Source organism: Balaenoptera borealis, assembly GCF_965194805.1.
Source record: "Balaenoptera borealis genome assembly, chromosome: 2".
Lineage (NCBI taxonomy): Eukaryota > Metazoa > Chordata > Mammalia > Artiodactyla > Balaenopteridae > Balaenoptera > Balaenoptera borealis.
Genome location: NC_138867.1, coordinates 35,954,157 through 35,980,357, shown reverse-complemented (window position 1 = coordinate 35,980,357; position 26,201 = coordinate 35,954,157). Strand labels below are relative to the sequence as shown.

Below are 26,201 nucleotides of genomic sequence, written 5' to 3'. Positions count from 1 at the left end.
TGTATCAGACACTGAGCTAGGTTTTAAAAGGACAATGTTGAACAAAATACGGCCTTGCTCTGAAGGAGTTTTAGTCAACTAGGGGAAATAAATGCGAAACACATTCACATAATTTCTCTAAAACTCGATAAGAAGCAAAATAAGGGAAGGCACAAGTTGCCATGTTTACAAAGATGAGGGAAGTTTAAAGAAAGTGCAAATAAATCTTGAAGATAAATTAAGAATTAACCAGCCTCCAGAACAGTATTGTCAAGTAGAAATAAAGTATAATACAAGTTACATATGTCATTTAAAATTTTCTAGTAGCCACTTTTAAACGTGTAAAAAGAAACAAGTTAAATTAATTTTAATAATTAATTTTAATCTAATATATTCAGTATATTATTTCAAGTATTTAAAATAAAGAAGTAATAAGATAATTTACATGATTTTCATACTAAATCTTCAAAATCCAGTGTGTTTTACAATTACAGCATATTTTAAATCAAACCAGCCACAACTCAAGTGTTCAATAGCCACATGTTGCTAATGGCTATCCTCACATGGACAGGACACCTGTAGAACTTACAAACTAATCTCTAATGGCAGAAAGCAAATCAGTGGTTGCCTTGGGCCAGGGTAGAGGAAGAGACGAACTGCAAAGAAGCATGAGGAAAAATTGGGGGATGATAGCAATGTTCTATATTGATTATAGTGGTGGTTCCATGAGTATGAAACTCATTTGATTGCACACTTTAATGGATGCAGCTGGTTGTGCATAAATTATAGCTCAATAAGTTGAGTTTTTTAAACAGCCAGCCAGACAGTAAGGATGAGAAGATTGTTCAGCATCTATCAACACATTTAACACTTTCAATAGAGCTGTCCCAGCTGTTACTGACTTTTACTCTCCAGTGAGAGAACCAATTTCACCTTTCTCTGACAGTGTCATCATTTTTAACTTCTTTGTTAATTTGGTTGCTGAGAAGTGGTATTGTATTGTCTTAATTTACACTTATTTAATAACAAATGGAGTTTTTCATGTTTATTGAACATTTGCATTTTTCCAAGTTATGTCCAGGTTTGTTTATATCCTCATAATGTCTATAGTATACGTCAGAAAGAAAGAAAGAGAGAGAGAGAGGAAGGAAAGAAAGGAAGAAAAGAAGGAAGATTCCATTATCATTTATTAACTTGTGCATTTATAAGAACCTATAGTATGTGTGACACTACATATAACATGAGAGGACATATGAAATTTATAAAACTCACTGTTCCAAACTTAGAATCTCTCTCTCTCTCTCTCTATGACACACACACCCACGCACACACAATCGAGTGCTGAAGAAAATAAGTAGATTAATGTTAGATCATATAATAAAGGGTAAAGTAATGCAAAGCAAGTGATGGTTTGTTTATCACTCTAATAAATTAGACCTGAAGCGTGTGGACTATGCCCATCGCTACAGTCTGGTTCTATGTCCCCAATCTCTCTCTACTTCCATCACCACCTCCCTCAACATCCCAACCCATCAGAAACGTACCTGACCCCTTCAGTCCCTTCAGACTGGCAGTTCTTGGGAATTCTACTGGGTTATGTTTTGTTTGTCAACCTAATATCCACTCCTCCACGTGGTTCTCGTTTCAGTAAACTGAAACCTCAGCTCTCACTGAATGACCATCTTAATATTCTCGAGGAGAACATTCGGAAGCTGCTGCCCCTTCCACCTCTGGAAAAACCCAAAAATGAGGGCGAGACAGACAAGGACAAGGAGCACATTCATGTATGAGGAGGCGAGGCCCGAGGGGAGTGAAGCGTGGAGTAGAATGAATGAACTTGCTCCCCTCGGCCTGACCCTCGCACTCACTCTGATTTCAGTTTCTCTACGAGCGATCCATGGATGCTCTGGGGAAGCTGCTGAGGGCCATGATGTGGGAAAACGCGAAAGCAGAGGACTGTCAAGAAATGTTCAACGTGAGTAGGGCCGCTGCTCAAACTGACTCCCATGGTCCCTAATCGGTGCTCCAAGGCACCCTCCAAACTCTGCCTCATCCTCGTCTCAGGGACTCCTCCAGCCCGACCCACGTAGCCCACCACATAGGGCCAGCCCACGTAAAAAGGGTTTGTGGGGAGGCCAGCACCCTGTTCCAGAGGAGGCAGAGCGAGAGCGAGAGAACGAGAGCGAATGAATACGAGGATACTAAGGAAAGGACTTTTACTTTTTGACCAACAGCTTCTCCGAATGTGGCTTGTTTCACAAAAAGAGTGGGAAAGGGAAAGAGCCTTCCAGATCACCGCGAAAGTGCTGACAAATGATATTGAGGTAAGGAAGCCCCTAAAACGGAGGGATGGCATTGCTTGCTAACAGCAGGGACCTCTGAGGCCGCTGGAATGCAAAACTCGTGCGGGATGGATCTCCAGTCCCAGGTGGAGTCTTTCCGGAGAACCACCAGCAAGGTCTGTCCTAACCCAGAGCGTCTTTGCTCACCTGCTCGCTTACTTGACCAACGGCCTTAAAGTCCGAGATTCCATTTTATTCCAAGGGCCTGCACGGAAGGAACAAGGGACTTAATATCCAGTGTTGGGACTATCCTGGGACATCGTCAAGCCACCCCATCACCTTGGGGTCCCCCTTTGTCCTGCAGGCACCAGAGAACTTTAAAATCGGCTCACTCCTCGGCCTCCTGGCTCCTCACTCCTGTGACACCCTGCCCTCCATCCGCCAGGCGGCTGCAAGCTCGGCTATTGGTCTGTTCTGCATAAAAGGTGAGGGAAGGATGTGAAACCCACAGATGCAGAGAAGATACATGTTTTCTTTTGTTCTCAGCTTTTCTCCTCATCCATCTATATCGCTCTCCTTCCTCCTCTCTCTCTCTCTTTCTCTCTTTCTCTTTTTCCTCCCCCAGTTCAGCCATTTCTGAGTTCTGATACCTTAATTATGTCACACAATTTGTCTCTCTTTTAGATCCTTTTTCCTCAGTGGCTCTGCCTTCTGGTTTTTTTAAATAAAGATAATAACACCAGAGCATGATAAAGAGTCATTAAAGCAGGTAAAATGTTTTGAGAGTCTGATTTAAATCACACAGCAACTGGGCATATTAGCAAAGCTTTCTCTATCACACAGCTTTCTTCCGGAGGAAATTGCACTATTATTATGGTGCTAAAGTGCCTTTCAGAGTTTTCTAAGAGAGATAACTTTGTGGAGGTTTTTCCAGCTTGCATAGCAGGACCTCTGTCTGCTCTGCCAGGACATGTGAATAACTGCCAATGTCAGGAAATATAAGGAATTTTAAAACATCAGTCTCAGGCTGAAACCAACACTCAGGGCTTCCTGATTAAATCCAGGTGAAATCAGCAGGTGTTTCGCCGAGGTGGGCCCTGCATCGTATACACAGTTCTCTGCAGACCAGGTGCAGCCAGGAACACTCAGCCAGGTTGACTGCAGCTCATGCCCACGCTCGGCTCTTCCTTCTCTTAGGTACTCGGTGAGCATTTCTTGAGTGACTTTTCATGTGTCAGGCACTGTTCTGATGCTGGAAGCACAAAGATATTATAATTCTAAGATTCGCATAAGAAAAGTATGTGAGATTTGCTGTGCAAAAGCTTTTGAGCCAAAAGATGGGATTTGGTTGGGGGCAGAGGGTAGAGTCAGTCAAAAAGGACAAACTATTCAACAGAGCCCAAATAGGTCTCTTGGGATATGGGACAGTCAAGGGACAGTCCCTTGGGATATGGGAAGATAATTCATGAAGGGTCTATGCTTTTACCAAAGCTAGGGGGGGAAAATGCATTAAGGAAGTGAGAACTAAAAGACCATTTTTATTTTTTTTTTATTTTTATTTTTTTTTAGATTTATTGATTGATAGATTGATTGCTATGTTGGGTCTTCATTTCTGTGCTAGGGCTTTCTCTAATTGCGGCAAGCGGGGGCCACTCTTCATCGCGGTGCGTGGGCCTCTCACTATCGTGGCCTCTCTTCTTGCGGAGCACAGGCTCCAGACGCGCAGGCTCAGTAGTTGTGGCTCACGGGCCCAGTTGCTCCGCGGCATGTGGGATCTTCCCAGACCAGGGCTCGAACCCGTGTCCCCTGCATTGGCAGGCAGACTCTCAACCACTGCGCCACCAGGAAAGCCCCTAAAAGACCATTTTAATAAGAGAAGAAATGTGCCAGAGAGGGACCTCATAGAAAGAAAGGAATTAGAATTCTATTATTGTTCTACCTATTCTCCCTTTAGTGTCCTTTATTTTCCTGAAACATGCAAAGTTCAGGTCCTTAAATATTCTTTCTTAACAAGAAATCCCATACTTCATTATTCACGTTAACTATTTTTCTTGGTTGACCAAATAAATATGGTAGAGAGAGAGAAAAATGATGATTATTTTTTTACTAGATACAAGTAACTAGTGTGATACTAAATTAAATACCCATTTAATACTCATGGATGTTGTTCAGTCAGTTGTTAAAGCAGATGAGGGATGTGAGGTTAAGAAATGTACCAGTTGCTTGGACAATTGAAAGCAGTGGAGCTGGACTTTGAGCCCAGGTCGTCTTCCCATTGGCTAGGCTGCCTTCCAGAGTGGTTCAGGTGTGAGTTTCCACAATTACTATACTCCATTCAAACAACAATCAGAATATCACTAGCGTTTAGGTCTGCATTTACAAATTGATACCAACAGTCACTTACACAGTTGCTGATGTTCCTATTACAATGGTTGCCTTACCATTTCCTCCAAAGTGGCTCAGTGCAGAACGGAACTCCAACAGAGACAGCAGTATAGCAGAGGAGTGAGAGCCTGGGCATTGGTGTCAGACCAGGGTTCAGGTTCCAGCTCTCCTATCTTTACTAACTGCGTGATCTGGCCAAATGGCTTTACACCTCTCTGCCTCAGCTTTCTCAACTGCAAATAACCTCAGATCATTTTTAGGAGCAATGAGATCATTACGTGCGGAGTATTTAGCATGCTGCTGGCATGCAGAAACTACTCAATCAGTGTTTGCTCTTATGCTCACCATCTAATCAGACAGGCTATAGTGGGTTTGTTAAAGGCATCCAACAGCTGAATTAGTGTCACATCAAAATACAGACAGCCTCTTCAACCCCTATCAGCTCTTTGAACTCCTATGTTGCCCTTTGTTGATTGTAGGCATTCGCCTGGAAGTGGAAAGACTACAGGATTTGCAGGAAGGGCTGCAATGTGATGATGTGCAGGTCCAGATCAAGATTTCCTCAAAAATAGCAAAGGTAATAGATATGGAGGACTGGCCAAGGGATGTAAGGATGATTCCGGGTTGATTTCCAAATGAGTCAGCTGTGTACACCCCGCTACTCAGGAGGGCAACAGCCAAGCCATTCTAGCTGAATGAAAGACCTTTGTCTACTCACTTATTAACTCCGGGTCCATGTGCACAGGCAACACCTGCTACTCATCATTTCACACTCTGGGAAACCTGGGGAAGCAAGTGGCCCTCTCCAGGGTGAGGGAGGCAGTGGGGTGAAATGGAAGGAACAGGACTTTGGGGTCGATCAGACGCACTCTGTGTGCACTGCTTGAAGTGTGTGTGCTGGGTGATCAGTCTCCGCATCTTAAAAAAAAAAAAAAATGCATAACCTCCCTCTCGGAGCTGTTGTGAGGCCTGGTCGATCAAGTCATTCATTTATTCATTTGCCTAATATGCCCTGTGCACCTACCACATGCCACACTTTTTTCTAGGCTCTAAGGATAGAAACGCCTGCCCTCATTGAGCTTGCATCCTAGTAGATGGAGCAGCCAGATAAATATGATGTCAGGTAGTGACAATTGAGAAAAATAAAATCAAGGAAGGGAATAAAGAGTATGGGAGGGGTGATCCCCTAGGAAGACCCCTCTGAAAGGGAGAACCATGGAGACATCTAGAAAAGAACATTCCAGGCAGAGTGGAAACAGCATGTGCAAAGGCCCTGAGGTGGAGAAAGAAGTGGGTCATGAGATCTAAGAGATAGCCCAGAGCTGATTGAAGTGCCTTCCAGGACTTGTTAAGGATCTTGGCTTTTATTCCAATTGAAATCAAAAGCCAGCAGAGGGTTTTGAACAGAAGAGTCAAGACCACTAGGTACAATGTGGCAGTTGTGAAATGTACAAGGGCACCCCTGAGTGAGGCAGCATCATTCCTAACGTGGACATTATAGGTTTATATGTGTATTATGGCAGTTATCCACAGAGGGCAGTAAAGGGTCCAACAAGCTCAGTCACTGTGACAATAACAGAGAACTCTCTTGAGAACAGGGCACTTTTCCTAATTTGCAAAAGCTCCTTATGGGCTAGTGGTGGTTCTGTGAGGAGGAACGTGATTGGACTTATATTTTCTGAAGGGTCATCGGGCTGCCATGTTGAGACTAGACTATAGGCTGGCAAGAGTGAAACTAGTGAGGTTAGTTTGAAGGAAACCATAAGAATCTACATATGAGATTAGGTGGCCTGGACTAAGGAGGCAGCAGTGGGGATGAGAAGGTGATGAGAACATAGGAGACAAGCCCGTGGGGGACAGGGAGGGAACATACGTCAAATGCCTAAGAAAGCGTCTGATGCATGAGAGGTGCTCCGAAAACATGAATTCCCTTTCTTCCTTTCTTCCTAAACCAATATCCATCCCAATATGAAAAAAACAAAACAAACACATAACTGTTGAGCTTGGACCCAGGCAGGCATTTCGTGTTATACAGAACAGAGGCACGAGTCTAGGCCTTGATCTTGGAGCCATGGTAACTCAGAAACCGGCTGGGATATGCAACTACTCGTGAAAAGGAACTCATTTCCTCTCAAAGATGGTTCTACCAAACATCATCGGGCCATTTAATACTGGAGGAAGTCGGTTGTGAATAGGAATGTTTTCATACCCACAAACTCATAATCATGACCATCTTGCTTGGCTAAAGCCCCAGATAATGCTCCTGGACTTTATTCAAACTTCTAACTTTTCACCTCCCCTGCCTGCCTTTTCATTCATACACACGGAGAGACATATACAACCAAACAGTGTGTATAGTTCTTGTTTAGAGACCAAGGTTGCCAAGTTTTTATTTTCTTCACTTTTTATTGACTACTCTTGATCTTGAAACATGCAAAAGCAAAAGACAGCGTTCATAATAATTCACCCTCTGTGTGAAGTAAGTCAGAAAGAGAAAAACAAATACCATATGCTAACACATATATATGGAATATAAAAAAAAAAAATGGTTCTGAAGAACCTAGGGGCAGGACAGGAATAAAGACACAGACGTAGAGAATGGACTTAAGGACACGGGGAGGGGGAAGGGTAAGCTGGGACGAAGTGAGAGAGTGGCATGGACATATATACACTACCAAACGTAAAATAGATAGCTAGTGGGAAGCAGCTGCATAGCACAGGGAGATCAGCTCCATGCTTTGTGACCACCTAGAGGGGTGGGATAGGGAGGGTGGGAGGGAGACGCAAGAGGAAGGAGATATGGGGATATATGTATATGTATAGCTGCTGATTCACTTTGTTATACAGCAGAAACACAGCATTGTAAAGCAATTATACTCCAATAAAGATGTTAAAAAAAATAATAATTCACCCTCTGTATGGATACTGTGAGGCACTGGGTATTTAGCACAGCACTTAGTACACGGTGATAGATTTCCTGAATTTTCAAGCCTAGCTATTCTTTGGCAGACACAAGACTTATTTCTATGATACATGAAATGTATGTGAAAGTACTTTACAACATATAAAATGGCATATAAACAGTATGCATTATTTTTCCTTTATGGGGTATGATGTAACTTCAGGTTTGGAGAGGAAATTGCCTTGGCAGGCCTGGAATTTAATAAATAATGAAATGATCAAGAGATAACTTCAAGGAAAGTTTACTTAAAGTTGACAGGTCATGTCTATGTCCTATTTTAGTATTCTCTCTGGTTTCTATGGCCCCAGTCATATGCTAACTTTTTGGAAAGCCCAGTGGTTTCTAATATCCTAAAACAAAGAATAGGTGTCCAGATACAAAGTGAGGTGGTTGATGACATGAGTCTTTCCGGGTTCATTCTCAGATCGTCAGTAGACTCATCCCAAGTGAAGAAATGCTCATGTTCCTGGGGGAAACCCTGGACGGTCTTGAGAGCCTCAACCCCACGTGTACAAAGGCATGTGGCGTCTGGATGATCGCTGCCCTGAAGGAGCAGGGAGCTGCTTTAGAAGATCAGGTGAACCAAGAGCCAATCTGACAACTGAGCAGAATTCTAACACTTCTGAAATGCCAATACCAGAAGTAGGTCGCCACTTCGCAGCTGGTCCTCTGATGGGCCACAGGCGGGAGTGCGCACGGCCTCGAGAGGCCTCAACAGAGACCCAAGCTGCGTGTGGACAGCCAGGCCCACACTCAGTGCCTGTCTAGCCTGACTCAACTGCTTCTCTAGTCTGTGCTGATAAGAACTTTACAGACTGCCACTCTCTGGTCAGAGGCATGTGGGTCATGGAAAACTGGGTTGTGAGGTCTGCAAGATGAGCGTGACCTTGTGAACGAATGCCTGTAAGATGGCCACTGAGGGCCAAGAGAGTTTTCTAATCCCACTGCCACTCTGCGAGCTGCTCTTGCACACCCCCTAGGTATTTTCTGGTAAAGAAAGCTGTCATTGGGGAATTGACTGAAAGAAAAGTCTCAGTCCTTCCTCCCAACTGGGAAGTTAAGCAGAGAGAACAGGATTTAAATTCAGGAAGCCTGGTTAAGAGCTCCACATGGAGATACTCTACACTCTCTCCTAAAGTCAGAAACAGAATACCAGCAATTCAGAGATTGAGGAGGAAAAGAATCTTTAACTCAATAAAGGCTTTCCAAGGGGAACAGGAGGAGGAAGTTATGGTCCCCATAGCCCAGAATCAACCACCCTAAATTTAAAATTTTTCCAAAGCATGACTTTTAGAAATGACCTCTGTGCTAATTACTGTCCAATCAGCTTTTTTCAAAATCATTCATTGAGTACATACTATGTGGCAGGCCCTGGGCCAGTCATGAGAGAATCAAAGGTTAATAAATTTGCAATGTCCATGTATTTGTGTGTTTAGCATAAAAGGGGAAGTTGTTCACACACTAAGTAAAGGCTTACAATAGGGACCTAAATCCTCTCCAAGAATCATTGAAATGGGACTGTGTGGTATTCATGTTTGCAGGATATTTATGATTAAGGAATTATAATTCTGAGAAAATATTATATTTACCTAAAAGTGTCTATCCAAAGTAATCGGGAAAAATTTCCACTAGAAGCAAAGGTTCTTTAGCATGGAAACATGCCGTTATCCATGTCAAAAGCCAGATGTGTAATATCATTCCCTACTGCACACAGATTAACACCCAAACTCAGAAAGGTGGCCCTAAATGCCCTTTAGCATCTGGCTTCATCTTTCCTATCAAGTTATCTTCCTTTTATCACCTTCATTCTTTCTTTGCTCCAAACTGGACCATTCTCCTATTCCATAAACTTTTTCCACATTTGCCTCTACCATGCTCTCATGCCATTTTTCTATACAGATTTTATGCTTTTACAGCCATCATGTTCACAGCAAAATGGAGCTGAAGGTACAGAGTTCCCGTATACCTCCTGTCTCCACACTACCCACATCCCAAATCACAGTGGTACATTGCTACAATCGATGAATGCACATTGACACATCATATAACCACCCAAAAGCCTTAGTTTACATTAGGGTTTAGTCTTGGTGTTGACAAATGTATAATGACACATGTTCACCACTGTAGTATCATACAGATTAGTTTCACTGCTCTCTAAACCCTCTGTGCTCTATTCTCATGGTGTCTGACTTTACATCTTTACCTGTGCTCTTCCTTCTGATGAGGATGACCTTCCCCACCATCTCCACCTTGCCTTTTGGAATTGCTATATATCCTTTGAGACCCAGACCAGATGTCCCTCTACAGTGACCTCAGTTACTTCTGGATTCCCCTATCAGTCCTGTACACCTCTTGTACACCATTTGCCATACAGAGCCTTGTGGACAGCCCTTGGGTATATGGCTGATGTCCTTTATGAGACCACCCATTCCTTTTGAGAAAGGGCTACATCTTATTCATCCCTGGTAAATGCCCCACAGTGCCCAACATAGCACCTGGCATAATGCAGCCTTTCGCTAAATGTTTGCTAAATTGATTTAAGAATAAATGCCCAATTTATCGATAATCGTCCTGAGCAAGAGATAGGCCATGTGTAGAATCAATTACTTTTTTAACATTATTTCTAATTCATCAACCACCACACACAATACGCTGACCGTACATGACCTAAGCCATCCATGTAGAGGGAAAATGGCAACTCAGTGTTTGATTTGGCTTTTTCTTTTTAGCTGTTGGAAATCTTGGGCATAATTTACCATCACATGCCGGTCCTCAGACAAAAGGAGGAAAGTTTTCAGTTTATGCTGGAAGCCATCTCCCAAATAGCCAGCTTTCACATGGATGGAGTTGTTGCCAACCTTTTACAGAAGCCTCTGCCCTTTGACAGGTAGATTCTAACTGAGCTGGTCCCTTTGCCTAGGGAAGGCCACTCTGTAAGGTATTGGGGAAGAATCTGTGCTTTGAGAGAAAGATAGCAAACAAAAGTTGAAAACACCTCACCTGAATAATTTCAAAAATGGTGTTTGAATCACAGGTAATGGTTTTCCAAGTATTTTTCAAATATATGTCCTCATTGGATGATGAGAGTTTTAGATGTGTGTGTGTGTGTGTGTGTGTGTCTGTGTGTCTGTGTGTATGTGCGTGTGTTTATTTAATAGGAATAAGTATTAGAAAGTGAGTATTTCTCCCCTTTCTGGTTGCCTAAAATGAATCTGTATGAGAGGTTTCTGTCTTGATGAACATTAACAAACCTCAGCAACCCAAGGCCAGAATGCTAGATTGTTAAACAAAACATCCTTATTATCCCCAGGCATGTTGGCATGTCCATCCGTCCTTGCAACTGTGATTAGTCATAATGTGGTTTTAGAGTGGATCAGATGAAAAAGCTCACATCCCAAGGAGTAGAGCCTTATCGGCTTCCTGCCGTGCTTCCCTAGGGACACAAAGACACTGTGGAAGGCCCTGGCTGAGAACCCAGCCTCCAGTGGCAAACTCTTGCGAGCCTTAATAGACAAACTGGAGAATGAGTTAGAAGATGACCTCGCGGGGACAGAGGCGATCTCCGTGAGTTGGACAACCTGCCACCCGCCCGGGATGCTGTCCCACTCCATCCCACCTGGCACTGGGTGATGTAGCATTAATCACACTTCTCCCCCTCTCATACCCTGGTTTTAAATCAATTCCAGTTTATTTTGGACAAATATGGCAGTGATTTTGTCTGCAGCTGATCATGTTTAGAAGCAAATTTCTCATCAGCCCAAAGAAAATCTGTTTCTCTGTATTTCCAAATTAGTCTTCAAGATATCTACTCATTATTGAAAGACCCCAGTACTGGTGCCCCCTGGAGTTTGGAGTCGCCCCACATGGCAGCCCTGAGAGAGAAACACAGCAGGAGTTAAGAAGTTTCCAGACAAATAAACCCTCCCTTTTCTATGTGCTTTTACCACAAGTGTGGTCAACCTGGAAAGCAATCCTTTGTAGAGAAAACAAACTGGAAGATCAGCCCTGCCTGACCACAGGGTCCTTTCTCCCCTCAGGTGGCCTGTGCAATTTATGAAGTGGTGTCAACAGGCACCCCTGTCGCAGGCCTGTACCCAAAGCTGTTCGCCCTTTTCCTGAAGCTGGTCAGCTGCACACTGGGCCAGAAGATGCCCCCTTCGACCCTAAACCGCCGCCGGCGGGTGATGCAGCAGGGGGAACGGCAGCAGATCGCAGACCCCTGCAGGTGAACAGCCAGGCGGAGAGGGGCTTCCAGAGTCCTGACCGCAGACGCCAGGAGGGGCCGGCATGGCCTCAGCTACCTGTGAAGAGACAAGGCCCCTGCATCCTTGAGCCTCGTAGCTCTTCTTCCCTGGGTACCCGGCATAGTTGCCCAGAACGGTCATATAACGAATAAGCAGTTATGTCCTCTTCCCTAGAGGGCCCAATCCACTTCCTTTGTTTTCTTTCATTGAGACCTTTCAAGGAAAGTTGGAATTCTGTGATTTTCAAGGCCACCGAGGAAAGAATATAAAATAAAAATAAATACCACATTTCCTCAAATCTAAGACTTCTCCAGTTGAAGGAAGCAACATTATTTCGCGTAACATTGAGAAAGGGAAAAAAAAAAAAGAGTCCCAATTAAGTCATGAATCAGTGCTTTCTTATACTATTAAATTTGCATTTTATATTGATCCAAAAAGCTCTTTGAGGATTATTAGGTATAGATTTTTTATCCTTTATCACACTGCTCTGCTTTCCTGTTCTTTTGCATTAACTTTTTGTTCCGATGTCAAATCAACCTTTTTAAAGACATTTTAAGTAGCAGTTAGGCTCAGCACACGTAGTTCCAATAATACATGTAACTTTACTAAAATGCCCACAGCTCAAAGAGCCATACCTAAATCCATGCATGTACACGCACTGTATACACAGGCAATAGCAACTGCATCACAACTACCGTCTGGCCAACAATTGCGACGCACTATCCGCTGCGAGAGGCATCCTGATTTCCAAGGTGCTGTTCTGTTTTAGAACCAGTGAAACAACCTCCCTTCATCCAGGAGTGAGGGAGCCTTGTAGGGAACATTTTTTTTAAAAAGAAACACAATGTGCTATATTTATTCTGTAGAATACAGTGGTTACAAGTAACCAGATCCACACATATCAATATAGGGCCCCAAGATATAATAAGTGAAAATACAGAATACAGACAGCTTGATGATCTTTATTGAGGACTTGGGGATTCACAATTCCTTGCGTGGCATTGACTTACTTTTGTGATGCCAACTGTCTCCTTCAGGCTCTCGACTACAACTCTGAAGTGTGTGCAGGCCCAGGCCATGAAAGAAGGGCTGGCCAAAGAATCTGACGAGGGGGACAACATGTGGACCCTCCTCAGTAGTCCCAGTAGGCACCACATAGGAGTCTGTGCACTGGCCAGGTAATGTGCAGATATTCCAGAACTGGATACGAAGGAAAAAACTGAAAACAAAGTAAAAATGCAATGCAGGCAACTTCACTGACAGCAACTGATTCAGTAAGGACTTATAGTCCAGGAGAAAAAAACAGGGAAGAAAGAGCAAAGCGGTTGGGAAGAGACAGTAGGATCAGCCCCAAACTCACCAACCCCGCAAAAAATAGTGATACAATGCACAGTTTTAGGCAAACTACACTTCAGTCGGGCACTTGGATAGGCTATTCTAAAGTTAAGCCTCGGTGCTCTTTCCTTTTTAACATTCCTTTTTGGATAATTTATTTTCCTGATAGAGAAATAGACTAAAGTGTCTTCCACTGTTTAGAAAGAAAAAAGTCTCTGCTACAATGGGAGCCTTGGTTTTCTAGGAGCATGGCAGTGTGGCAACACAGAGTCATACTGGACATCACGGAACAACTCTTCCCATCCCTGACCTCCTCCTCGGAGAACTACCGGATAACGGGCGCAGCTTTCTTCTCTGAGGCAAGGGAACACAGCCATCCCAGCAGGCTCGTTGGGTCCCAGTGGGGTATTTCTCTCAGGAGTTCAGTGGGAATTTGAGCCATGGAAGAGGGACCCTCTCTGGGATCTCTGGAAATGGAGAGATCCAGCTATTGCCAGAGACACAGTACCTGAGCAGAGAGAGGGAGAGAGAGGAAAAAGAACCCAGCCTCATCCTCTTCCTGCCCTCTGGTCTGCAGACATCAACTCCCAAGACAGAGAAGGGTAGAGAATCAACCTGGAAGGGACAAAACAAAATGCAACCAACAAATATATTATGGTCCTTTCAAACTCTGGGATAAAGGCTGACCCAGCCAATGCAAAGAAGGAAATTGTCAGTAACTCCTGTTTTCCCTGCTCCATGTTTCCATTTAGATTAGAAATACCTTCTTAACTAGGTATTTTGGTTCTCATCACCACATAACCTTGACCTGTGGGGCGCTCACTTCTAGAGCTTAGTTCCTGCCAGACATTTGAATTCACCCGAGGGCTCCCTCCTCTGCCCCACAAGCAGCTGAGGCCCTACTCTTTAATCACAGCTATAATGCCTTTGGAACTCTCCTGAAGGGAGGCCCTTCCCTGAACTAAAGGGGAGGAGTGTTTCATTTTCAGCTCATGAAGGAGCCACTCCTTTGGAAGCACGGGAATCTACGGGATGTGCTGATCTTGATGGGTCAGAGTGCCTGGGACTCCAACGCCATTCTGAGGCAAATGGCCATCCAAGGGCTCGGCAATACCGCTTCTGGAGCCCCTCACAAGGTAAAAGGAGTTTGGGGGGGGACACAAAATAGTTCATCTAAGTAGAGTTTTAAAATAATTATTTACTAACCCACACCCTGTGGTTGCATAGAAATTAAGTGAAAATCCAAATAAGTTGCTGAAGTGGTGGCTCTTGGGTTGAAGGACACGTGACCCTATAAGAATGTCAATCCCCTTGTCTGGGGTCTCCTACCCTATTCCAGATACACATAGAACAATTTTCGAGATTAAGAGACCTTATTTCAAAATAGGTAAAGAAGCACAAGCAGATAATGTTAGAATCTATCGTCAGAGGCCTCTATCACCTGGCCCGCACCGAGGTCGTCTGTGAAAGCTTGAAGGCTCTAAAAAAGATCCTGGAGCTGCTCACAGACCGAGATGTAAGCTTCTACTTCAAAGAAATAGTGCTGCAAACAAGAACCTTCTTTGAAGACGTAAGTGAGCCTGTTCAGGAATCTTCCCTCCCCAGAAGTGAGTGAACAGAAAGAGGTTCAGGTAGTGCTTGTAGCAGACCAGTTTGGTGTCCATTTGCATGCCTTGGCCTGCCCTAGAGATCACCTGCCCCAGAGGTCACCTGTCCCAGGGATCACCTGTCCCACAGATCACCTGCCCCAGAGGTCACCTGCCCCAGAGGTCACCTGCCCTAGAAATCACCTGCCCTAGAGATCACCTGCCCTGGAGATCACCTGCCCCAGAAGTCACCTGTTCGATTCCTGTGCAGCCTGTTGGCTTCCTGTGTGTCTGCCTGAGGGTATTCTCTGGCCCAGGAATCATGATTGGTTTGAGCAAGGTGGGCCGGATGTGTTGGGAAAGGACCCTCAAACAACAAGAAAAGAGAGTTTGTAGATAAACTCCCTGGCTTCCTCACCCCTCAGAAGTACGGTGCTCCACTTGCCCATAAAGGTACCACACTCACTAATGTTCCCTTTCGTAGCTTTCCTCTCTTGCCTATCATGCTTCCTGGGCCCACCTCCCAGATAAGTGACTTACACCTAAATCCTCATCTCAAAGTCTACTGTTGGGAGGAACTGGTTTGCAGGGTACAAATAGAGACACAGATGTAGAGAACAAACGTATGGACACCAAGGGGGGAAACAGGGGTTGGGGGGGATGAACTGGGAGATTGGGATGGACATATATACACTAATATGTATAAAATAGAGAACTAATAAGAAGCTGCTGTATAAAAAATAAATAAAGTTCAAAAATTCAAAAAAAAAGAAAAAGAAAGTCTGCTGTTGGGGGCACACAGCTTATGACAGTACTCCCTACAGGGCTAGATGTTATTGCCTCCAACAATACCTTTTCCACATGCAAGATTTCAGACTCAAAATGCTTGCGCGGTTCATTTCATCCAGGAGTCAGTAAACTGCCCCATGGCTCATCCCAAATTCGATCCGGAGCATCTTTTTGTAAATGAAGTGTTATTGGCACACAGCCATGCTCATTGGTTACATATTATCTATGGCAGCTTTCACCTTCATCCCACAGAGCTGATTAGTTGTTACAGAAACCGTGTGGCCCGCAACGTCTAAATTATTCACTGTTTGGCCTTTTATGGAAAAATTTTGTCAACCCCTGACATGGTTTATAGCTCTCATTTCAAAAAAGATCAGTCAACAACAATCCTAGGCAAAGGAAGGTCATTTTTCTTTATACCTTCTGGGAAACCAGATTTTATTATTTCATTTTGGTTTATTCACTGACATCAATGTAAAAATCTATTTCACGTCTAACTTAAACCGATTTTTTGTGATCTACCTGCCTGCTCCTGTTATGTGGTCAGAGGAGATGGAAATTTCTGGCTGCCTCCTCCAATGCATCCTTCTTAGACATTAAGGCTTTATTAAATTACCTTTTCACCTGATAGTCTCCAGACTGAAAAGTCCTTATTTCCTTCATTATTTACCATAAACCTAATTTTTCAGCTCCTTAAATATTTTACAAGCCAGTGACTGTGTTGTATCCCTAAATGAGACCTGAGAAGTACTGAATAGAATCTAAAGAAAAATTGCCTCTCAAATCCAATCTTTTCCTATTTATTCACTCCAAATTTTTTTAATCTTGCCCTTTCTTCCTGACTCTTTAGCAATTTATTAACCACACCAACCTCCAGACTGCAGTCTGCAACACATGCCCTCAGTCAATCATCCTCCAGTGTTGTATTTTTCAGTTTCTCTTGTTTGTGTACTAGCCTAAACCTGGCCTTAGAGAGCAGTTTTCTGCTGGTTTCCAACTATTTTCTCCAGTGTACCAATATTTACTTTTAATTCTCATCTTGTCCCCAAAAATACTTACTGGGCTCTCACTCAATTTAGTATCTTCTGTAAAATAATGAAGATGTTCTTTTTTTCATTACACAGGTAACTGATGACAATCTTTAACAACAAAGGGCTAAAGTCAGCCCTACAGAGCCCCACCTGTTAGGTTTCCCTGGACTGTTGTTGATCCAATGATAGTAACTCTCTTGGATCCGAGCCTCCAATAATCACAAGTCCATCTACGAGTTTTGTGGTCAAGAGAATATTTCTCAGTCTTAATGCATAAGAAAAAAAAAAAAAAAGCTAAAGTCTATCTGGTTGTTAGGTTAGACCTTTCGCATTCCTAATAGGTATCAATTTCATCACATTTGCATAAACGTAAAGTTTGACAAAAATTGAGTCTTAGTCATGACATGCTATTTACAGTCCTATAACGCTCTCTTTCTGCAAATATATTCAACTATGATACTTTGCCCCTATATTTTTCTGTAGATTAAGCATACAATTCTGTAATCTCTAAGTTTTCCCTTTCTTCTCTTCAATATTTAAGTACTTTCTTGAAAATCGAAAAATATGGCTACACTTTGAAAAAGTGGTAGAACAGAAAACATGGCTGCTGTCCCATGCTCCAGGACCTGCTCACTGCTATTTCCCACGCTGGCACCTGAGTAAAACTTTAAGATCTCTCCCAGCACCCAAAACACTTTACCCCTTCTCTTTTCTGGTTTTTCATCATCCCAACTGGTTGATTCTTGCTTGACCTATCATTAGGTCTTTGATTTTAGAAAATTCAGAGGACTCTTTTAAGTAAATATCTCTCTACCTTTTAGATACTTTGTTACTGGTTTGCTTTCTTTTTCGAAAAAGAGATCTTTTAAAAATATACCTTGACCTTACTCCTAGTACATTTAAAGAACATTTCTACTTACATTTCCCTTCTATGAGGTCACATCTCATGTTATTCAATTAACTTTTCTAGCCTTTTCCTAACAAGCCATCTTGATTTTTTTATGGAAGATCTTTGTTAACTTCCTTTTTCATGGCATTTTTGTGTATGTGCCCACTTCTCACACATTTTATTTTGCCATCAAAATAAACTCCTGTATCTTCTCCCCCTCATATTCATAGGAGTGCTTTTTTATTGGCCCTTGTTTGTTGCTAACCTAAATAATATTCTGGGGAATTCCTTGGTGGTCCAGTGGTTAGGGCTCTGTGCTTCCACTGCAGTGGGCATGGGTTCGATCCCTGGTCAGAGAACTAAGATCCTGCATGACGCGAGGCACAGCCAAAAATTTTTTTTTTAATTTTTTAAATACATAAATAAAATAAATAATATTCTGCTACTCAGAATGGCTTTTCCCCTCATCCCTCTGCCTTTCTATGGGTATTTTAAACTAGTTTTCTAGATACCCCCCCAAAAAAAAGAACACTTCCAGAAAATTCACCAGAACTCTGAACCATACCAACAAAGTGTCTGAGATAATAGAAGGCCATCTTTCTCCACCACCTTACCCTTTGGCTCTGAAAAGCACTGCCATACTCTGGCTTCTCTTCAGATCGCATACATCCTTCATCTTTTACTAAAAAGCACTGCCCACCCTCCTGGACGACAAGCAAGGCAGTTCCATGACTTCACATACAAGAGTAGGGCTAAGCACTTGTTTGTTTATCTTCTCTCTCTGAGACACAAGGCCCAAATTTCTGAGCTTCCTGTAATCCCTCTGCAAAGTATTTGGGATCTTGGAGAAGAGTCCTAGGCCTTGGGCAATTTAGATCAGAGGCCCCATAACTCCAGGCTAATGATGCAATCAGGCTAATTTGTACAATATACAGAATAAACAAGAACCCTCCCTGGCCTTCTGCTGCCAGCACTCGCTGTTTATTATTCCTGTGGTCACATTTCCCCATTAGCTCCTCAGAGTCAGAAACCAAGTCTCCAGCTCTAAATTCATGCCGTGTGGGTAGAGAGCTGCTGGGAAACGAAAGGCATCCTTGGGACACCCAGGGGCTATGCCAAAGGTGCGCCAGGGCTCCAGCCTGCCTTCACGGAAGTGGGAAAGGGCGGGTGGGGTAGGGGTACCAGCTGGGAACGGCCTGCGTGGAGGACTCACCCACAACACGCATCTGTCACCACAGGAGCAGGATGATGTGAGGCTGACGGCCGTCCTCTTATTTGAGAATCTGGCATCCCTAACAGGAAGAAGGTGGAAGATTTTTTTTGCTGAAGAAATTAAAAAGAGCCTGATTTCATTCCTTCTCCACCTCTGGGATCCCAATCCCAAGATCAGAACTGTAAGTGGCCCTTGCACAGACACCTGCACTTCCTCCTCTCCCCACAGCCGAGAGGGTGCCGGGAAGCCTGGTCTAGCCGGACCGGAAGCCAGGTCTGAAGGCACCACTCTCAAACGAACCTGAAAGCCAATTTTCCCATCCTGGGTGCTTTTTTGCCATCGCTTCCCGAGCTTGTGCTTCCATCTTTGAAACTGGGAAGGTGGCAGCACTGACTGTAAAGCCCTCACATCACTGACTTTTACTGCTCCTTTCCCCACACACAACCAGTCAGTGTGTCTTCCCTTCTGGAAGGGGAGCCAGCATTACGGACTGTGATGCAGGAAACTCTGTTTTTCAGGCTTGCCGTGATGTCCTGATCATCTGCATTCCTTTTCTGGGCCTCCAGGAACTCTGTGGGGTATTAGATCATCTCCCTGATGGTCAGGATCTCCCAAGGGCCAGGGATTTCTACAGGCAATTCTGTGCAAAGCTGGTGAGTGTGCAGGAGGTGCTGCTTCCAAAAAAATGCAGGCCAAGAGTCCAGGCAAATCCCAGAAGGCAAACAGCATAGCAAGGAATCCCAGCCAGAGCCAGAACCATCTGGGAAGGACAGCAGTGATTCTGGGTATCTTGTCGCATCACCTTCTGCTCTGTCCCCAAGTCCCAACTGGGATCTGTTCTCGATTCCTGAAACTCATCTGTTGATTAGCCCTATAAGCCCCAGTGCCACCCTGATTAAATTTAGAATGAACTAGCCATAACACACCTTCCAACAGAACAATTAATGGCTGTATGCGTGCTCACTCCTTTAGATGTCCCTTCTTAGGGCCTATGGGATGCTGAATTTCGTAAAGTGTCGCTTCTCAGTTGCCCTCTTTTTTTTTTTTTAATTTTATTGAAGTATACAACTATATTTAACAATATTGTGTTAATTTCTGCTGTACAGCAAAGTGACTCAATTATACACATATATATTCTTTTCATATTCTTTTCTATTATGGTTTATCACAGGATATTGGATATAGTTCCCTGTGCTATACAGTAGGACCTTGTTGTTTATCCATCCTATATATAATAGTTTGCATCAGCTACCCCAAACTTCCAGTCCTTCCCTCCCCTACCCCCCTCCCCCTTTCAGTTGCCCTCTCTGTAACACACATCTCTTCCAGGCAAAGAAAAACCAAGAAATCCTGTGGATCCTCCACACACACTCACTCACCTTCTTCAGCAGCAGCTGGGAGATGATCAGGAGCGCGGCCACCAAACTCACAGGTGAGGGCATGTCCACGCTCTCCACTCACAGGTCTGCTCTTTGCCAGCCAGTTTTGCTTTGCCTGGAAGCTACCCCAGCGTGAATGCCGATATGACTGGGAAGACCAAAAAAAAAAAGAAAAACAAGAAAGCCAGAAAGAATTCATTTTACGTCTTACAACATCTTCCCTCAAAAGAACCTGTTCTCTTTGCAAACTTACAGTAACAGCTTCTGAATTGCCAACACTCACTTTCTTTCCATCAGACCATTCTCCCTACTGGGTCCTTCATGCTTCTTCTGGTTCCAAGTCATTGCTCCTTCTTTTCCCCAAGTCTTTGATCCAAGCCTGCTGCCCCTGCCTAAGTGTTTTCCTTTGCATCATCCCTTAATATAAACCATAGTCAACCTTCTAAGCTCAGTTCGAGCTGAGGGCTTTAGCAGCGATGTGATACTAGTGGAAAGTGTGTGGGCATGGGGACCAGCAGACCTTGGCTCTGCTGTGTGATTCTGGACAAGTCACTTAATTTCTCTGTGTTGCCTCTTTGCCTGATCTATAAAATAAAAGAGGAAAGTAAGTGAGTCTCTGAGGATCCTTCTGTTAGGAAATTCTAAGTCTTATCACGAAACCCGTTCCAACTAATCCAGCCCCCAGCAAATAGGCCCACTTGGTTGGCCACATTTAAGATTGAGTTAAAACCTAAGGATTCCTTATTGGATCATGTAGAGGATCCCCCTTACTACACTGTAACTTTTTGGAAGACAGGGACCATAGCTTACTCACGTTTGAAACCCTGAAAACTGGCGCCCCCTGGAGGACACGGTGTGAGTTTTCCCAAATACATAGTGGGTGAGTGACCACTTCCAGACGTGGCACTCAAGACCCCGTAGACATCACCCTCACATCATCCTGGGGGTGCAAAGGGAGTCTATAGCTTGTGAATTCACTAGCTAGATCACTTAACCTCTTACCAGGTGCAGACTGTGCCCCGATCTGCTTTCCGTGGCCTGTTGCTCTACAGTGAAATCAGTTAACTTTCTCTCCTGTTGATTTTAGATGCCATTGTTCTCAATTTGACCTACCAATATATGGAGTTAATAGACAGAGAACAGCTGACCACACGTGAGTACCAACCCTAGTTTCTGCCCAGAGCACTGTTATATTCTTAGAGAAAGAGAAACTAATGCTGCTCCAAGTCCCATGTCAGCTGTAAAATTGTAGTGTAAAATCGTAGTGTAAAATCGTAGTGCACCCCATTATCAATCGTCTCTGGTGCTCCCCAGATACTGGAATTTCTCCAGAGTGTAAGGTGACCCCCAGCTCCATCCCATTGCAGGCATCATTCCCAACATACTTCGATTTTCCAATTGTTTATAAACCTACTGCTCACAAGGTCAGGATCTTCTCTTCCCTTATTTCAGTGTTAAAATAGATGCTCAATTTGTGGATCCAAATCCTACCTCTCAGGGTAAAACGTGAGCATGGGGGCCTGAGCCCCGCCCAGCACTGACCCTCAGTGGTAGCCCTCCTGTGCTGCACAGCTTGGGCCTTGGCTTTCTTCATTCACTGGACATTGCTATTCTCTCCATTTCAGGGCTCCAAGCACTTCGACAAGACCCCTGCATCAGTGTCCAGAGAGCAGCCGAAGCTGCCTTGCAGACCCTCTTGAGAAGGTGCAAAGAGATGAGCATCCATCCGTAAACCATCAGGAAATAAACCGCTAGGCCTTTTCTATAACTGACTCCTGTCTTCATCCTCATAACTCACAAACTTGCAACATCTTGAGGAAAGAGATGGCACCTAGCGTGGGGATGTTGAAGTGGTGGTATCTTCCTTACCCGCCAGGCTCTTCCTGGTGGCTTCTGTTAGCAAAAACCACGCCCACCAATTCACTTGAGGAATAACTTGTGATTTGAGTGGTGACAGCCCCATGGCTTTGCATAGGACAGCCCTCTATCTTGGGAAGCTTACATCCCAGCAGATATCAAAAACTGACAGAACATGAAACAATTCTGTCACCATTAAGAAGAGAACCACTGCTATTCTCCACACGGAGCCCTTTTGTCTCATATCTTTGCCAGCTTTGGCTTACTACTCACACTCTTTTCTCTCTAAAAAATAGTCTTACGACAAACTTTAACCTGTCTGTTCTTAAGTTGTAATTTATGTGTCGAGACTGTGCCAGGTACTTTTCTACAAAAGCCCCTTTCTGACATTCTACTAAATCTCATAGTTTCCTTTCCATTTTTATCCTAGAACATTGATCCCTTTGAACTGTGTGTATGCAGGGGCGCATGTGTTGACCTTCGTAGCATCTGAATAATAACTCTTCACTCTTTTTTCACAATGCACACCTGAAAGGTTACATACAGGAAATCATGTACAGACAAAGAAGTTTCTAACACAGAGCCTGGGACTCATTTAACACCACCGCTATCAGGATCATTCATGAGCAACATTATTTTTTTGCTATTATTTTTATCTTATTGACATTTAAATTTCAAACACTGAACTCAAGTATATGCTGGCCCTTTGTTCAGATTTTCGAAATAAAGATAAATGGACAGACAGCTTTAAGGGTGCAATGTATTTAACATTGCACGTTAAATAATCAGAGAAAATCTAAGGGGTGGCATAACTATATACCTTTATACATTTAGTAGCACAAGTATAGGGACAAGCCACGCAACTGGAGGAAAAAAACCTGTTCAGGACCAAACAGAGAGGTCCTTGGCTGCTGACAGAATCTCCCCTTAACTTCAGACTTGAGAAAAACCAGGAGTCTGTCAGTATACAAAAACCACTGAATTCAGGACAAACAGTAACAGGATATTAAGGAGTTGGCTCTGGCCAGTTGGGATTGTGGAGGCCAGTCTGAAGTAAGCAGGGTTGGCTGCAGGCTGAAAATGTTGCAGCTCAAGTCCAGGATCTGTAGATTAGAACAGCAGTCTAGAGACAGAATGGTTAGTGCATTCTTCAAAGATCCCCAGTTTTCCAAACAAGTTCTAGGATGCTTTACTCAAACAGTGGCAACTTATTAAACTGATGTTCCTCTTTATAAATCCCTATCACCTGTATTCTAACCCCTTCATCCCCAAGCTCTTTGGGAAAGCATCTTTTGTTTCTACAAAACATTTTAAGAACCAAAGGAATCTTTTAGGTCAGAGATTTTAGGCCAGAGTCCCATTTATTCATTCACTTAACAAATATTTGTTGACTGCCTATAATTTACAAGGCACTGTTACAGCCACTGGGGCTACAACTGTGAGGAAAAAAATAGAAAAATTCTACCCTCATGGAGCTTATACTCTATGACATCTGTGTAGAAATTCCAGAGGATGGAGCCATCCTCCAAGATGGCTCCATGATTCCTTCCTCCTGATGGTTATGTACCCCCCTCCCACAGTGAACAGAAATGCCCTGTGCAATCAATACAATAGTTCAGAAATAACAGTATGACTTCCAAGCCAAGGTCATAAATCGTATTGCACTCTCTTGAATCACTCACTCTGGGGGAAGCCAGCTGCCAACATAAGGACACTCAAGCGACCCAAAAAGAGGTCCACGTGGCCAAGAATTGATGCCTGCTGCAAACAACCAGAGTTAACTTACTAGGCTCGTTAATGAGCCATCTTGGAAATGGATCCATGAGTCCCGGGTAAAGCCTTCAGATGATTGAAGCCCCAGTTGACACATTGACTGGACTATGGGATAAAAGACAGACTACCCAATTAAATTTGAATTTCAGGTGAACGATGAGTAATTTTTTTAGTAAAAGTATGTCCTGATTATTGCATGGGACACACTTCTACTAATGAATTATTTATCATTTTTCTAAAATTCAATTTTAACTGAGCATCTTATATTTTTATTTGCTAAATCAAGCAACCCCAGTGCAATCTAACGGGAGTCCTGAGCCGGAATCACTAAGCTAAACCACTCCTGAATTCCTGAACCACAAAACTGTATGAGATAATAAATCCATGTTGTCTTAAGGCACTAAGCTTTAAGGTAATTTGCTACGCACCAGTGGATAACTATTACACAGAAAGTCTGTGATTCCACTCAAAGTCGTATGCAAATTTCTGTGCATAATTGCATAGGTGTATTTTCTGGGTAATGGCTTTGATTAAATTCTTAATGGAGTCAGAAGCTATTCCCAAGCATAATATACATGAAACAGAGCAAGAAAAAGAAGGCAAGAGACGCGGGTTTAGTTGACCTCTTTGGCGGGTTAAGTCAAATGACATTTCCAATAGAACTTTCTGCAATGACGGAAATGTTCTATATCTGCACTGGCCAATATGGTGGCCACTAGCCACGTGTGGCAACTGAACACTTGAAATGTGGCTAGTCCATCGGAGGAATTAAGCTTTTAATTTTAAGTTTAAGTAGCCATATGTAGCTAGTAGCTACAGTATTGCACAAGACGATATCAGAACATGGGGCAAAGAGTCGTAACAGAATTTGGGCTGAGCCACCCAGAACTATAGGACGTTCTCAAAAAGTATAAATTCACTGACACAAGACCTTGTCTGATACTTCTTTATATATCCATCCCCACTATTACTCTCCACCCATCCTAGAACCAGCAGGGCCTTCCTTATCATTGATTGGTGGAAATTAGGTAGAATGGCCCCAAAAAACGCGCATCACAGCTAAATCTTTGTCTAAACCCTAATCTTAGAAGGATTCACCCTGACAAGAATTTCCGAGACTCTTTTTATCATATTCCAGCTTCACGCCTTACTAGCTGTGTGACTTGGGAAAATCATTTTACCTCTCTGTACTTCAATTTCCACATCGGTAAATTGGGATCATAATTATCTACCTCAAGGTGCTATTGTGAAGATTAAATGTATTAACGTGCAAGTAAAGCACTTAGGAACCTCGCACAGAATCATTTTTACGCAAATGTTAACTATACAATGTAAATATTAATATAGTAACAAATTTATTATTAGAATCACAAATTTTAACATAAACTCAGCGACTGGCATATAAAGCCAGCTGATTATCCTACCCCACGTGGCCACGTACCTGGCTCAGCGAACGTTACTGCCCTTCTGGAGAGGATGTAGACAAGGCGGTCCCTCTAGTCAGAGGATCCCAGCTCAGCTGCTCTGGCGGCCGCTTACTGACTGCAATTCCCCATCGCAGCCTTCTTACTTGCTGTCTTATCATACAGAATAAGCCACAGTCAGGCTGTGTGACAGGGGAAATTTAGACCTATTTGCTCTCCCCAACAATTATTTCTCGTAATCCCTCCCAACCACTACCATCCGCTCTCAAAGAGTTGCCCCCGCCCCCCTTGATGCCTCTCTTTCCGTCAGTCCTCCACTGGCCTCCGTGGTTCATCTCTATGGTTCAAACACAGCCATGTTACCTGGGGCAGAGAGACTTACTGAGGGTCTTAGGGAAGGAGAGTTCTAGAGAAAAATTATGTTCAAGAACTCGTGAAGAAATTACAGATTTGTTTTTCATTGTTACTCCTGCTGCTTGCCTCACTATTATTTGCACATGTAATCGTTTTTCAACTTGTGTTTACTTTAGGATAGAGATTCAACGATGTTCACAGACTGCTTAATGGGCCAGCGCTACTTTGAAGCGCTCTGAATCACATTATTTTGCAATTCAGCGCTCTGCCCTTTAACCCAACAATGAGAGCCAGTGTTCTGCTGGTAAATCAGGGACGTTTAGCTTGGCTGACCTTGCTAAGAAGACAGTTTTACCAGAAAACAGGAAAACAAAAAATCACAGATGGGAAGAAAGAAATAGGCTTCCAAAGAAAGAAGCCAGGGGGATTGCTTCATTGGAATTGTCCCCTTACCGCCATAGTTTTAAAAGTTAAAATCAAGACCAGGCACTTCTTCTGGAGCCCTCAAGAGACTCCAAGATTGCAGCAAAGTATTTTCTAAAAGTGTTTTATTATCACTTGATTTAGTCCCCAACCCTGCCACTCTCCTTCAGATTACCTAAGTATAAAACTAGAGAATGCGTGTCAGTCACACATGGTAGCATCCTGTGAGCTAATCAGGAACTTTGATCTACACCCCTGACAGAAAGCAACTCTCTGACAAGCAATCTTCTATAGCT

At 43.4% G+C, this 26,201-nt stretch overlaps 1 protein-coding gene and 1 long non-coding RNA gene across 3 annotated transcripts in view; one reads left to right on the top strand and one right to left on the bottom strand.

Annotated features, from left to right (window-relative positions):
• The window catches only part of MROH2B (maestro heat like repeat family member 2B), a 64,377-nt gene extending 38,814 nt beyond the window's left edge, over positions 1 to 25,563 (top strand). Inside the window, exons 24-41 of the mRNA XM_082382582.1 lie at positions 1,628 to 1,763; positions 1,859 to 1,954; positions 2,214 to 2,303; positions 2,626 to 2,746; positions 5,126 to 5,223; positions 8,033 to 8,185; positions 10,338 to 10,495; positions 11,046 to 11,172; positions 11,646 to 11,833; positions 12,890 to 13,030; positions 13,432 to 13,546; positions 14,177 to 14,323; positions 14,575 to 14,757; positions 18,721 to 18,876; positions 19,214 to 19,348; positions 20,025 to 20,127; positions 21,162 to 21,227; positions 21,700 to 25,563. Coding sequence (XP_082238708.1) covers positions 1,628 to 1,763; positions 1,859 to 1,954; positions 2,214 to 2,303; positions 2,626 to 2,746; positions 5,126 to 5,223; positions 8,033 to 8,185; positions 10,338 to 10,495; positions 11,046 to 11,172; positions 11,646 to 11,833; positions 12,890 to 13,030; positions 13,432 to 13,546; positions 14,177 to 14,323; positions 14,575 to 14,757; positions 18,721 to 18,876; positions 19,214 to 19,348; positions 20,025 to 20,127; positions 21,162 to 21,227; positions 21,700 to 21,806 — 2,320 coding nt within the window. The 3' untranslated portion in view covers positions 21,807 to 25,563. The remainder of the gene's footprint in view (positions 1 to 1,627; positions 1,764 to 1,858; positions 1,955 to 2,213; positions 2,304 to 2,625; positions 2,747 to 5,125; positions 5,224 to 8,032; positions 8,186 to 10,337; positions 10,496 to 11,045; positions 11,173 to 11,645; positions 11,834 to 12,889; positions 13,031 to 13,431; positions 13,547 to 14,176; positions 14,324 to 14,574; positions 14,758 to 18,720; positions 18,877 to 19,213; positions 19,349 to 20,024; positions 20,128 to 21,161; positions 21,228 to 21,699) is intronic.
• Positions 2,779 to 20,195, bottom strand: LOC309624432. 2 transcript variants are annotated; one of them, XR_014241916.1, is made up of 3 exons: positions 20,075 to 20,195; positions 18,696 to 18,774; positions 2,779 to 3,513 (listed from the first exon to the last, which is right to left on the bottom strand). It is a non-coding gene; the product is annotated as an uncharacterized lncRNA (long non-coding RNA). The 2 variants fall into 2 exon arrangements; XR_014241917.1 differs by lacking the exon at positions 2,779 to 3,513 and adding an exon at positions 12,941 to 13,071.
• Positions 25,564 to 26,201: the final 638 nt, after the last annotated feature.